The following is a 14,398-nucleotide window of genomic DNA, read 5'->3' on the forward strand; positions in this document are numbered from 1 at the left end:
CCAGTTTGTGGATGTACGTTTGGAAAGTATTTTTTTTAAAAAAACGTAATCAAGTTATAACCATTCTTCTTTGGATCACTCCATATCTTCTTCAGATAAAAAGCCTCTAGATTGCTTAGGGGTTTTCCATTTGTGAAGTGGGTCTATTAAGGGTCATTGCCTGTACTGTGCTCAAAATGGATGCGGCAGTTTGGAGGTGTCCGCCATGTTGAATTTGCTCCTCCCACCTCCCCGTCACAAAGCCTAGGAAAGGCAGTCGCACATCGCACAGTGTAAATGGTCGATTTATCCGTGAAGGCTGGGTTAATCAACCGTCGTTCCTGATGAAAACGTGCGTTTGGCGTCTTTTCTTATGTTAAACAACTGCGTAGACGGTATGTATTTATAAAAACCTGGTATAGGCCCTTTATAACGCAAAATAGAGTTATGCTTTAGTTACAGCTGCTTTCGCCCTGTAATGTCAGTACACACATATCGGAGTATTATTGCTGCGGTGCTGTCGAAATGAAGTTTTGCTTCCCGACTTAAAGCTTCTTTAGCATTGGTGTAAAAATAGACATTTAAGGTTTGTGTTTTTGGTCAGTGAAAAATTGTGAAAACCCTATGATCTCCCTGATATCCTAGCAGGTACTGTTGTTGATGAAGATGTGTCTGTAATCAACTCCCTTTCAGAAGAAATGACATTTTGGTCAACCCAGTTACTCAGAGGACACCACGATTTCCATGTTTAAACTTAAAATGAACGAAGAGGAGAGAGAGTATATTACAATGACACAAATGTTTGCGAGATCAGCGCTGCCTTGCAATCAGGATTTGGTTGCCGTTGGCACGTTAACTAGTTTGTAGATCGTTACTTTTAGGGAACATTATTTCTGTCTTCCAGACGGCTCCCAGGTCCACTCAGATTGCTTTCCAAATGAGTCTATGAGTAAGGCCCATGGGCCTTAATGGCCTGAAAAGGGACCTTTGTAAGAACAAAAGTTCTTTGTAAAACATCGTAATCCAGCGTTTTACTAAAGAGGCTGCTGAAAACACCACGGTGAAAAAAGTTTTATAACCATAACAAATAATGAACATTCAAAACTAAAATAATAATAAAAATCCTAATTCCTGTGTAAAAACATTTTAATGGAAAATTTCAGCTGGTTTTAATTAAAGGGAAATGTCGCACCATCTTCTCCGATAAAGCTGGTAACTTCAGGAGCTGTCCAGCGGCGTGATGTTTCTCAGGGCCGTGTCCTCCCTGACGGGGCTCAGCAGGCCTGGCCGGGCCTCTGTCCTGCTGAAACGGGCCCCACCAGCCTTCGGGTTTCCAGAACCGGCCCCTGGTCTCGGGCAGTCCAGCCGGCAGGAGCGGTCTTGGGCCGGCAGGGTGTCGGGGGCGGAACTGGTCCCAAATCCTGACCGGAGGAGAAGGGAGCTGGATCTGTTCCTGGAGGATGGCCCAGAGGACCTGGAGGAGCTGGCGGGAGAAGTGGTCAGGTGAGAGGGCACACTCTTGTTTCCCCTTCGCACCCGTGCGCCACGGACCAGGCAGCCTCCTCTCGTTAGCAACCTTACCTGTTGTAATTCTGTTAGTCATTCTGCACGGCCTTGCACAGAGGTGAGCAGTGTTGTCTTGCAGCGCTGGGGCCCTGGTTCAGCTCCTGGGGTGCTATTTGCATAGTGTTCGTACGTTCTCCCCATGTTATTGTGGGTTTCCTCTGGGGGCCCTGGTTTCCTCCCACAGTCCCGAGACATACTGGAAGGCGAAGTGGCTTCTGGGAAGATTGGCTCTGGTGTGAGTGTGTGTGTTTGTGCATGCCCTGCAATGTAGTGGCATCCTGTCCAGGGTGTACCCTGCCTTGGACAGGCTCCGGCCTCCCTGTGATACTTGATTGGGTGAAGCAGGCAGAAAATGGATGGATGTTCTGATGTTGCAATTCATCATATCTGGTTGATCGTATGTCTAAATGAAGGAAGGAAAGTTTCCCTACTTGTCCTTTAAGAGGCATCTTCCTGGCTGCCTGCAGCAGCAATGACTGAGTTTCTCTGTGTCCCTGAGAGCATTGTCAGTGATGACAAAGACAATTCATAATAATAATTCATTAAACTTATACAGCACTTTTCTGGATACTCCACTCAAAGCGCTTTACAGGTAATGGGGATCCCCTCCACCATCACCAATGTGCATTCCCACCTGGATGATGTGACAGCAGCCATAGTGCGCCATAATGCTTACCACACACCAGCTATCAGTGGGGAGGAGAACAGAGTGATGAAGCTAGTTCATAGATGGGGATTATTAGGAGGCCAAGATTGGTAAAGGCAATTGGGAAATCTTTACCAAGATTTCCCAGGATGCCCGGGTAACACTCACTCTTTTTGCGAAACACAACCACAGAGAATCAGGACCTCTCATCCAAAGGACGGTGTCCTTTTTACAGTATAGTGTCCCCATCACACTACTGGGGCAATAGGGTGAGGAGCCCCCTGCTGGTCCCACTAACACCTCTACCAGCAGCAACCTTAGTTTTTCCCAGGAGGTCTCCCATGCAGGTACTGGCCAGGCTCCCACCTGCTGAGCCTCACTGGGCTGCCAGTTGTGGGTTGCAGGGTGATACGGCTGCTGGCGATTAAACAGGCTGCTGCTCTGTGGAGTCCTGGCCTCTGTCTGTATGTTCCCAGTACTGCTCCACAGTCTCCAACATTCATCCGTAAAACTTGGAGGGACTCCTGTCTCCTGCAGTGCCGAACGGAGGAAACGGAAGGCAACGAAGCTCCGCAGGCTGGCGAAGCAGTTCTCCCCACCTGGCCCCCCAGAGAGGAGGCTGACCTGGGACGCCATGGAGCAGATCAGGTGAGGGGGCGCCAGTGAGCATGTGCACAGGACCCTCAGCAGACTGCTGGCAGCCAGATCCCTGCAGGCGTCTGCCGCAGCCCCCTGCCACGTTTCTCAGCAGGAAGGGAAGGCAGGAGGAAAACACTGCCGTAACTAACGATCCGATCCGCTGGATTTTCCACCGTCTAGGCTGATCCGAGACATGGATCCCCAAGATTTACGGCATTTGTGTAACATCCAAAATACATTTAAATTAAATATTAATTCCTACATAAAAATGAGTTTTAAATTTAAAATGGGTGCATTGTTGCACAACGGCAGCATGTGTCCTTTTAAGAGAAAATAATCAAGATCTTCATTTTGTGCTGACACCTAAAACAAGATACCTTAGAAACTGCAATTCTGCCTCCTTCAGACATGTCAACCTTCTAATGCATTGTATAACTTTGATGTATTTTCAGACACAAACAATAGATATACATTCAGGACAACAATAGAAATGCCTGTATAATCATGTACAATAAAATGTATTGCAGAAAATATATACTCAAATATGAAATAAGATTTTGTTTTGGATAATTAAGATCCAGCAGATAGCAGCATGATGTGTTGGAAAAAGTCTAAAGTGACAGTGGCTCGTTAAGGTTCTAATTGTCACTGCAGACTCCCTGCATGTCTGCCGTAGCCTAACGAGCGTGACTCGTTATTAGACTTGAAAAACAAGCCATGGAGGGCAGTAGGTAGATTGACATTTACTGAATGCGGTAGAGCTTCAGTTTCTAAGGTAATGAACTCACAGTACTTTTTTAGCTGTTAAAACAAACTGAAGACTGTGATTATTTAGTCTTAAAAGGACACGAGTCAATGCCTCAAACAAGCCAGCTCTGCCATGTCTTTGAAGTTGAAAGTGCTCTGTCTTTCTGGAAATGGCTGAATGATATCCTCAGATCATATAGCTACTAATGACTGCGTGAAGGATGGGCTGAATAACTTCCTAGTTTTTCACCCATGTCCATATGTAAATATATTTGTGAAATGCAATTTCTGTGGCCTTCTCCACCATGATCACAGCCACTGGTGTCTGAGCTTAGCAGCAGCTTGTCTTGTCTCACCTGGAATCCTAGCCCTCTACAGATTTGGCAGCAGGTCTGTTTCACTCCCTGTTTCCTCGCAGGTACCTGAACCGTGACACTCCTGAGGAGTGGACAGTGGGCCGGCTGGCTGAGGGGTTTGGCGTCAGCTCCGATGTCATCCATAGGGTACTGAGGAGTAAGTTCATTCCTCCGCCAGAGAGGCAGCAGAAGCAAGATGGCAGGGTCTTTGCCAGAACGGGATGCCAGTCTCTCCTGGGCAGCGTCAAGCAAGATGCAAGGCTGGCCCAGGTGCCAGCCACGGCGGCAGCCATGTTGACCCCAGGGGTGGGAGAGGTGCAGGCCGAGAGAGGCGGCTCAAGTTTGGCTTTAGGACAGGAAGCAACAGCGGTCCTCTTGGCCTCTCCCAGAGGAACTCTGGCTCCTCATGGCACAGCCCGGCTGGGCGTCCCGGCCACTCAGGACCCCCCACGTCTGGGCAAGATTTCCGAGAGCAGCCAGGACATCACCCCAGGAGAGGAGGAGGGTGTGAGGGTCCTGGATGACGAGGAGCTGGAAAAGCTCTTAGCAAACCCTTCCCCTAAACCGCTGGAGGTGGTTCAAGTTGGGAGCGAGTTCTACGATGGTGAAGGTAACTTCCTGTACAGAATATGAGTGCTCTGTTCTCCGCTTTGGGGCAGAAGATGAGACTGCCACTGTCCTGCTAAACACAGCCTGAAGAAGTACCCAGCTCATCTGTGGGCTGCTGAGTGTGGTTTGCCTCCCACATCCACAGCATAAGAAAGCACCTCGGTGGAGTGATGTACCTCCAGGACAGGAAGAAATACATCTAGATGGCGGGGCTCGTGTGGGGAGAGGGGGGGTGGGTGATGGTTATTTTTAGCAGCACACTACACTGTAGGATTGCAGTCCAAAATGTCAGTTTTGAGCAAATTCCTCCCTCACCGAGTTATCATTATATGACGATACCTGCCCGATTTAGTTAGATATTTCAAACTTTGCCTTTAAAGTTTAGCTCATACTTGTTTCCCTCATTAGTGAAATGCTTCCCACTGATGAATTCGAGCCCCGTGTCTGTGTAACTGCCAGACTGTGGGTAACCAGCAGCCCCTGCTTTCCCTGGCTGCTCTGAATCAAGGGCAAGGAAACCTTGACATGTTTCTGTGTTTGCGGTTACCAGCCTGTGAGCTTTTCCCAACGTCGGTCACTAAATTGAGCTCAATTGACCCAAGTCTTGAAGATCTCCTCTGTAGTTAATGAGCCAGATGAAAAAAACCTAACAGGAGGGATGGGCTGTCTTCCCCTGCTCTAAATTTTCTACTGATTCAGGGCTGTAGGCGACGAGAGGGTTAATTTCCCTGTAATGCAGAGGAATTCAGATGCTGGTTTTGTTTTTGTCCCTTTGTGGCCACTTTTACTGCTTCTCCCAGCTCTTCAGGTGCTGCTGTATTAAAGGAGGTCTAATAAAACCGACCTTTCAGAGCCAGGACTGGCACAGGCCTGCCAGATGGTTGTTCTCCAAAGCCTGACTAGCTGAGCACCGAGTTGGAATGCCTTCACTGGAGACTGATAAGTCTAACAATGGGAAAGTATAGATGATTGAGTGACATCCATGCATTAAGATAAGATCATTTTATTGGCCATATACAATTTCTTGTAATTAGGAATGTCTTTTTTCACATACCCCAACTAGCTCCTCAGACACATAGACAGGGAGAGAAGCTTGGGGTCAGAGGGCAGGGTCAGGCCTTTATACGGCACCCCTGCAGCAGTGGGGGTTAAGGGCCTTGCTCAGGGGCCCAACGGAGTAGGATTGCTCTGCTGGAAGTAAGATACGCCGATACGAACCGGCAACCTTCCAGCCGCAGAGCCACTGTACCGCATTAAAATAGCTACAAATGAGCCTGTGTTTTGGAATGTTTTTTTTCCCCCAATAAAAAGCAGAGGCATTATCATTTTGTTTTTATTGTCAATTTGAAAAGAAAAAACCTGCTTTGCAAAGAAAAGTACCAGTAATGTTTTTTGTAAACCAAACATTTTCAGATTTTTTTTCCCCAAATATACAGAAATAAACAGCCAGTCCAAAGGTAGAACAGTCATTTTATGTAGCGACCACATTTAACCCTATCTACATACAATTACAGAGAAAGAATGGAAAACAGTTTCCTCTGTCTTCATTACAGCTTTTCCATAGCTGGCACTTTTATCAGAAACCCAACCCCAACATCTTGAGATTCCATTCTCATCCACCCTCCGTCAGCCATGAATGAGGAAGAGGGGTATAAAGCCTGTTGATAAGCTAATATGGTAAAAATGCAAAAATGAACAACTCCAGTACTTGAGGGAAGGAATCCAGCAGGTTTTCCAAGTCTCTACAAAAATCAACAGGTGAACTACTATTGGATCAGTTCAAGTTAACATTAACAGGAAATCATTGAGATCACTGAAGAGTTTGTACAAACACCTACAGGCCCCACCCCATGTCAGCACAGGAGCTGTGCAGCTCTGGTATAATTATTCAAAAATGAATTATCTTTACTCTCACCAGACTCCAGGAAACAAAATTATTTATTAATAATTCCCCCTTCTCTGAAAACTCCCAAAGCGTATGTCCTCTACATCTGAAATGTGGAACGCATTACTTAGATCACTGCTCTGGAGGGTGTGAGAAGCAGCATGTGAGGCTTGCTGAAAGCCGCTGTGTGTCGGACTGAACCAGATCTGCACGCCTGTGCAAGTTCTAGGAACTAAGTAAGCGGAAGTAAGCAAGGGACAAAGATGCCAGCTTTGCAGCCATATTGATGAGGAGCTTGGTGCGGAACCTTCCACCTCGCTTCCTGCAAGGCGATCATGATCTTCCCTGTTCTTCCACCCCCAAGATTCTGGGTACTTGGTATTTCTTTTGTAGTAGCCTAGGGCTGCCCATTACTGGTTTTTGTCCCCCACCCCCAGATTTATTTACCCATTGAAGCTCATCATTTGGGCAGGTTGAACACAATGCTGCTGGACTGTGGCCTTTGGGGACAGGAGCTGGGTGCATCTTTCCCTACAGAGGGATTCTTTCAGAGCCACAACAAGACCTTGGAGATGCCTTCTTCAATCAAACATGCCTTAACTCCAGTACTGCAGAAGAGTACATACAGGCAAAAAAAATATCCAAGTCCACGGAAATATGAAATCAGTTTTTGTCCCAAAAAAGGTCAGTTTGGAACAAACCAAATAAGCTACAGATCAACTGTTAGGGTACTAGGTAATAGGTAATTGTGTCAGTTTTCATGCTCTTTAAGTCATTACTAAACCAGTTTTAACTGCTTTCATGGTCTACAGGACACAGGTATTTTTCACACAGGCACTTTTGCAAGGTGAGCTAAAGAAAACAAAATGAAGTACATTCACACGCTGACAGGCTGAGCCGATGCCATAATAGTGTAAGGGACACCGCGCCACCCTGCCTCTCCGAGTCTTCAGTGGGTACACGAGCCTGCATTCCCTGGGGACACAGTTGCATCTGTGCCTGCCTGGCTGTGTGGGCTGGTGGGGTTTGAGCAGACAGCCTTAAGCCCCTTCTGCCCGTTTGGCCACAAAAGAAACGTTACTTTTCATGCACACGAGGCTGCAGAAGGTGTGTCCAGACCACAAAGAGTTGGACAGACGTTGAAACGCAACCCAGGCTCACGAGAGGCTGTGATCTACAAAGGCTTAGGCCTCCCAGCCCCCAAGGCATGTGTGGGGAGGGTAGGACTGTCTGGAAAGCAGCAGTCATAACAAAAACACACGTTCTGCCTCCTGGTTAACTTGGATTCGAGATCATCTTCCAGCCGTTCAGACATTACAAGCACAGAAAGTGAAAAGAAAAAAACAACAGTGTGAAACACCATGAGACCCAGTTACAAAAGCTGGAGAATGTAATCAAAATGCTGAGTCTTTTAAAAGGCTGCTTGCTCTCCAAGGAAGCTTTTTTGGAACTTGGATGCGTGAGGTCCGAGATGTAGTGTATTCGTGTCCAGATGGCACCCGTTGTTGTGCCCACCTCTACCAGTTAAGGCTAAGAGAACCACAGTACCGCAGCATGGCAGCTGGCAGAAGTCCAGACCCATGATCCCCTAGAGCAGTGGTTCTCAAAGTTCTATGGTCCGCAGACCGCTTACACCAGGTCACAGATGCGTAGGACCGCCTATGCCACTTCTTCCCCTGTAAAAATCACCACCTATCAATTTACTAAAAATAACTAATATTGAATTAAATTTGATGAAAAGTACCAATATTTTTACCATCAAAGCTGCCTATTTTGCAACTCTTTTTATTACTTAAAAAGTTCATGTGAAGAATGGAGCTGCTTTTGTTGTGCAATCAGAGAAGTGATATCTGGATCCAAGCTGGACAACTTTAGTCTCACGTCCGGAAGCAGACGCAGACATCACATCAAGCACACCTTCTGCTTCCTTGCACATCACATTTATCAAGCTGTTGGAATTAGAATTACAGCACTGCTGGTATGGTTCACAAATTACCTCACTTGCATTTTCACTTCTATTCTGCATCTTACTCGCACTTGCCCTGTCACTATCATCGCTATATTTGCATTTCAGAGTCCCAGATTTGAGCCAGTGATCCATAATAACCCTTCTGCTTTGACTGCTTCTTTAAATTACACTTTGAACTTTCAAACTCAAAATGGTACAAACAATAATAAGCGCAACAATCAAACCACACTCACATATCAAAACGTAAATGGCGTAACCACTCAATCATGACAACTAGTGATGTGCAGGTTGACTCGGGTTCAAAATATATTTTAGATCGGGTTGGGCGGGTGTGGATTGATATATGACCAAAAGCAAAATATTGCAGAAAACTGATAATTTGTATATTAAATTAAAGTGATTTTAAGGTTTAAAACTGACGGTTTACCATTTTAAGCCCCTATATGTTGCATCACAAGGCAAATTGGGAGAAAACATAAACAAACAGAACACAATGTATTACAAAGAAAAAAACATAATGGCAACCTTGTTAGAGCAGATCAGGACACAACTCCAGAACAGCGAGATAAAAATAAGAGAGAGCGAAAAAAGAGCCAGGTGGGAGACGTTTGGGGAGCTAGTCAGCACAACAGAGTAAAAAAGCACAGGTTACTCATCGATTGTGAAGCACTTTACACAAATGACAGTCACTAGACTAGGCTACGTTAGTCTGTTTAAAACAAGGAAGCTGGATATGCTGTTTCAATAAATGTTGATCAATTGAATGTTTGAATATTGTTCGGTGTAATTTCTAATGGAGCGGGTTCGGACCGGCTTCAGGGCAGTACTTTCAGCATTTTAAATTGACCCGTGCATCACTAACGACAATAGACTGTGTGTGTGACATCATTTCATTCGTGGTGCATAAAACTAAAATACTGAACCGATAGGCGCTGATGGGGAGAATGAAGAGGCGAGCTGGTCCGCCATAACTCAAGTTTCGTTAAAACACAAAGGGAACAGAAGGGTACAGCCAAGGAGAATGAATGGGAACTTTGCCCTTTCGGCAGACCTTCAAGTCAGCCAAGTCTACAACTACACTGGTGCTCGCCCCATTACTGACACAAACAGTCCCCTTAACAGCTGGTGAAATCCTGATACCTAGAACCAACATACAAGTCCCTCCTTCCACTTTTTACAGCTTGCAGTTCTTAACAGTGCTCCTAGGGGAGCCCCTTCGTAGCGAGCACTACAATATTCTTTCCTCTGAAATAGCATAGACTTGCTTTAGGTGATTAGGTCATGATTAGGTCAGCCCGCGGACCACTTGGCACACACTCCCAGACCACTGGTGGTCTGCGAACCACACTTTGAGAACCACTGCCCTAGAGGACTTGGAACAGAACTGACAGCACCCCCTTCTGCAAGGGAACGGCATACCAAACATTGTCATTTTCTCTATTGGTAGTTTCAGGTCATTACAGGTTTTTATTAGTGCTTCACACACAACCACAGAAGAGGAAAAAAAACGGATTGTCAGACTACTCCATATATCCTCTTATATATATGTTTGTTAACTTGTTTGTAATCATGTTTGCTTCCACCAGTAATTTGAATCGTTACCGTCATTATTAAAACATTATTTGCATACAATGAAATCCTTTCTGCACCCTTAAGTACCTCAGTTGGAAGTTCTGACAATAGGCTGAGTGTTTTTGGCCCAAGTAGTATGTGTAATACATATTTATAACTACTACAGTCATAACTATTATCTAAATGTGCATGTACTATAACCATACTCCAATAAAAAAGGCAAGGTATGTTTGTCATATTTATATCGTCCAACAGTTTCTTTAGATGCTTTTAAGTGATTAACATATACTAAGTGCAATAGCTTAAACCTCCCCCCTGCAACAATCCTCTGGCAAAAAGGGTTCCCGTCAGTGCTACAAATCTGACTAGAAATTTCACCTACCACACGTGCTCAGCCTCACCCATGTGACAGAAATAAGAATGGAAATAAGTCAAGAAGATTTGTGCTTCTGGGAAGACTGTCGACACAGCAGACAACAGCAAGCTTCTATGTATGTCCCCTGTTCATATGTGTGCCAAACAGGAAGTTGTTCCTCCCAGGCAGTGATGATCAGTTAATAGAGTACAACGCAGTGACAGTGCAGTACCAGTTGTTCTCACACAGGCCCTTTTAGTGTAACATTCTGTTGGATGGCACTACAGCTAGCCACTCTCTTTGCGTCGTTTCTCAAAGCAGGAGTTCTCTTAACAGCCAAACTAGGACAAATATTTTTAGAATATAGTCAGGGCAACAGTTACTGTATGTTATTGTCCTCCCAGAAGCATTAGGCTAGCATTTCCCCCCTTCTCCTGGAGACCACTTTATCTTCTGGTTTGCAATCCAGCTGAGCTCCTGATCAGTTAAACGTATACCCATAATTAAATCAACAGATTGATTCTTCATTTTTCTGCACTTAACAGTCTCACAAATCTCCTTTGTGTACCTCACAGAGGAGAGAGCACAACTCTTCTTTCCTTGCTTTTCTCCTTCTTTCTAAATAACTTATTTTTCAATGAACTTGGTTACTTTCAGCCAAAGGAACAGGTAAAGGTTTATTTCACGCTGAAAGAAAAAGAAAAGGAGATGCCCAAAGAAGGCTCCACAGCCAAACTGCTCTTTTTTTCAGCATGGAATAAGCCTTTACCTGTTCCTTTGCAGCCTATGTATGCTTACGCAGCTACTTACTTGAACTGCTTTCAACCAAGTCACTGAAACAAACCTCAGAGAGCCAACATCTAGCACTCGGGGTTCACACCAACTTCTAACTTTGTTCTACTATTGAAGAACAGCCGCAGTTTTAACAACACCAGCAAACAGTTCAGTTGAAGAGATTTAAGAGCCACCCTAACAAAGCTCAGTTGGAACAAATCCAGGAGAGACAGGTCCACTCAAGGAACAAGACTGGGAAATGCTTCATCATGCTACAACATTCTGCCATCACAAAATCCTTACGAGGGGCGTAGAACAGATGTGACAAAAGAAAGACAAAGCTGATTTTGCTGTATTAAAATAAGCCCCTCCACATCCCACCAACATTATTGTCCAGTTTCCTTGCGGCATGTCTTTGACATGACATGGCCGCAAGCACCTGTTCTCCCACTGTCTGTGTGGTCCCAGCTGTTTACTTTAACTGTCCTGGTCTCCAGGTGCAGCATCTGAGCTTCTGGCCAGATCAATGAGGGACAGTCAGTGATGTGGCTCCCGTTAGCACTACCACCAGCGTCAAACCCTGCCGATTTATTACACATCAAACACACACAACATGGACTAAGAGTGCTGCTGGACTGAACGGTCCACACACGCACCACGATAGATAGATATATATATCCTTCACAATTTTTATTGCTTAAGACCGTTTCTACCAACTCCACATTACTCTGGCGTGTAAGGTCACCTTCAGGAGGGTAGCTATGTATCTCCGTACATCTGAGAATTAAGCCTTGAACCCCCTAACCTTCAGCCGAGAGCCTACCCTGCACTCGAGTGTACCCCGATACACTGCTCCCGTGTGGACTGCAGTTGCAGAGTTTTCACCAACACAAATCTTTCTTTTGACACTCACGCCAGGCTGCGCTTTATTATTGCCCACTTACGACGTCGCCTGAAAGATGACAAAGTTGGGATCCGTACCGCATGAGACAATACTTAAAAACGATAAAAAGTGCACACTCAGAAGGTACTGAGATCTTGTCCAGTAAAAATCTGTCAAAGTACAAAGTCAACTGGCACACATTCTACTCCAAACCTATTTATTAACACTTGTCGACATTTCACGAGTCTTTTTTCAGGATAATACCCTGACAAGCGTTAATAAAGTATTGTGGAGTAAAGTAATAATTGAATACCTAGTGCATACGGACAAATTAAAAAGAAATAAAATGAGTAACAGATTTCTGTTTTCAAAAACTCAATTTGTGACTATAATTATTCTTAAATGCATTCAAAATGTGGCTCATCACAGCAACAATTTATCCATAGGGTGAGCTAAAACAACCCATTTATCATGATGCATTTTATTACTCCTTTAAGAAACGATGCCGAACGTGGATTCACATTCCTGGCACTGCAGAAAATTACACGAAATCAGTACCCCAAAAGTTATCTACTAAGGTGGTGAAAGCATGTGATTTCTCAGGTGCGGGGGTGAATGCTCACCCCAGAGGTTGCTTATGAGGGTTCATTTACCCTCCGTCTTGTCTGTTTTGATGCAGAGAAAAAAAAACTGTAGCGTAACAGGAAAGCTACAATTATCTAGCCTCACCACAATGGATCCCCCAAGAAGCTGTTTGATTCACCCGAGCAGGGGGTCGTCTCCCTGCAAGAACAACGCTGCCAGTCCCAGCAGGGCCTGCCTTCATGCCTCTCCAGAGGAGAGACATGTCCGTCCATCTGTCTGTCCCTCCTGGGTCCTTGACCTGCAGCAGCATTACTCCCCCATTGTCACAGAGTCCAAGGTAAGAGCAGGAAAAGCAAACAAAGAAATGGAAAGCTGCAAGCAAATAAAACATACTTTCCTTTTATACTGTATACTAAACGGAGATCCCACACCACCTGCTGAGCCTCCTGACTGTGTGACTGTGTTCGGGAACGCCGTGTGGCTGTATCTGGAGACAAGGGTGGGGGGGAGGAAGGGGGTCTTTGGTCAGCTGGAGCAGAAGGACTTCCCGGTCAGGCTCAGAGACAGACAGTCAGACAGATAGTGAGCTGAGGCTGGGCTTAGCTGTCCACTACAGTGGCCTCAGGGCCCCCCCTCCACTCTTTACTCTAGTAGGTCCTGCAAAAAAAACAAAACAACCCATCAGTTCAATTATTTTTCTTTTCAAACAGCGAAAATGTGGGGGAGCTGCCGAACACCATACCTCATCCGAGTCGTCGTGATAGTCCCTCTTGCCTGTCTCGGCCACGTGGGCGTCCAGCTCGTCCACACCTTCGATGCCATTGGCCTCAGCATGCTGCCGCAGGATGGAGTATCTGTGCACCAGGAACCTGCCGAGCACAGCCCAGACCACGCGTGAGCACAGCCTGGACACACCAGGCTTCTCCATCTAACTAACCCCTTGCAGGTCTTGCAAGATGCAAGATGAAAGGCCCTGCTTTGCACAAACTGCACAGGATAACAAGGATAAGAAAAGACTGGGAGACTGCTGATGAAGTGCCCATCCATAAAAAGAGTACCTAAACCAAACAAGTAATTATAGACCAATAAATCTGATTTCTCCTGCATGTCACAATACGGCTACAACAATCAGATCTAAATTAGGGTATCACCTGTATAGAGGAGAGATTCTATAAAATAAAGGACAGACATAGTTTAAAGTCACTCTTAACCCTTTTTTTGTACTGTGCCTGATCTAATCTCATCTCTCAAAGTCCATCTAGTTAAATGAAGCTGAAGGTGAACCCGAGAACAAACTTGAGTTTTCACCCCCCAGTGAAGAAGGGGTTAATGGTAAAAAGAAACTGCTCGAGAGCTAGAGGAGCTCGCCTGTGTTGCAGCAAAGGGGTTTGACACCAGAGGACCAGACAAACATTGACTACATACTATGCAGATAGACCATGAAGGGCGTCAGCGTTTCTATGAGGACAAACACTCGATTCCTCGAGAATTATCTAGGTTGTTCCAAAAGACTTGAACCTCCTGGAGCAGACAAGGAGGCGAGATGCATAAACGGCAGCAAGGTATGTCATGCTGGTGCTGTCCCCGTGTCACTGGAGTGGTGAGAGTGGACTGGCACAGCACACACCCCCCACCCCGCCAGCGCAACACTCACCTCCCACCACAGACGTATTTCTTGATGAACAGCACCCCTGCCACCACACTGACCAGCAGGATGGCGATGACTGCGGCCACTATGGGCGCCGAGCTGAAGGAGGGAGCTGCTGTCTGGGATGGAGAGAGAACAAGCGGAAGATGAGTGAATGCAAGGAGGAAAAAGCAGCCGAAATGTCA

General features: G+C 45.7%; 2 protein-coding genes across 4 annotated transcripts in view; one reads left to right on the plus strand and one right to left on the minus strand.

The window, feature by feature from the left end:
• The first annotated feature begins 231 nt into the window (after positions 1-231).
• On the plus strand, positions 232-5,864 carry ngrn (neugrin, neurite outgrowth associated). 3 transcript variants are annotated; one of them, XM_006628570.3, is made up of 4 exons: positions 232-374; positions 1,213-1,482; positions 2,729-2,839; positions 3,996-5,864. In XM_006628570.3, the coding sequence occupies exons 2-4, from the start codon at positions 1,220-1,222 to the stop codon at positions 4,564-4,566; spliced, it is 945 nt and encodes a 314-aa protein (XP_006628633.2). In that variant the 5' UTR covers positions 232-374; positions 1,213-1,219; the 3' UTR covers positions 4,567-5,864. The 3 variants fall into 3 exon arrangements, with proteins under 3 accessions (XP_006628633.2, XP_015198054.2, XP_015198056.2); XM_015342568.2 differs by having other exon boundaries at positions 233-374; positions 1,189-1,482; XM_015342570.2 differs by having other exon boundaries at positions 243-331; positions 1,189-1,482.
• A 131-nt stretch (positions 5,865-5,995) lies between these two features.
• The window catches only part of LOC102693542 (sortilin), a 30,979-nt gene continuing 22,576 nt past the window's right edge, over positions 5,996-14,398 (minus strand). Inside the window, exons 18-20 of the mRNA XM_015342550.2 lie at positions 14,220-14,332; positions 13,308-13,434; positions 5,996-13,222 (exon numbers count right to left, since the gene is read on the minus strand). Of these exons, the coding sequence (XP_015198036.2) occupies positions 13,208-13,222; positions 13,308-13,434; positions 14,220-14,332 (255 nt within the window). The 3' untranslated portion in view covers positions 5,996-13,207. The remainder of the gene's footprint in view (positions 13,223-13,307; positions 13,435-14,219; positions 14,333-14,398) is intronic.

This window comes from Lepisosteus oculatus, chromosome 5 (genome assembly GCF_040954835.1).
Source record: "Lepisosteus oculatus isolate fLepOcu1 chromosome 5, fLepOcu1.hap2, whole genome shotgun sequence".
In the NCBI taxonomy this organism is placed as follows: domain Eukaryota; kingdom Metazoa; phylum Chordata; class Actinopteri; order Semionotiformes; family Lepisosteidae; genus Lepisosteus; species Lepisosteus oculatus.

What these genes read in the sequence shown, in the direction of transcription:
- ngrn (XM_006628570.3), top strand. Translation starts at nt 1,220, where the DNA reads ATGTTTCTCAGGGCCGTGTCCTCCCTGACGGGGCTCAGCAGGCCTGGC. An exon ending in CTGGCGGGAGAAGTGGTCAG is followed by an intron (nt 1,483 to 2,728) that starts GTGAGAGGGCAC and finishes TGTCTCCTGCAG; the next exon opens with TGCCGAACGGAGGAAACGGA. An exon ending in GACGCCATGGAGCAGATCAG is followed by an intron (nt 2,840 to 3,995) that starts GTGAGGGGGCGC and finishes GTTTCCTCGCAG; the next exon opens with GTACCTGAACCGTGACACTC.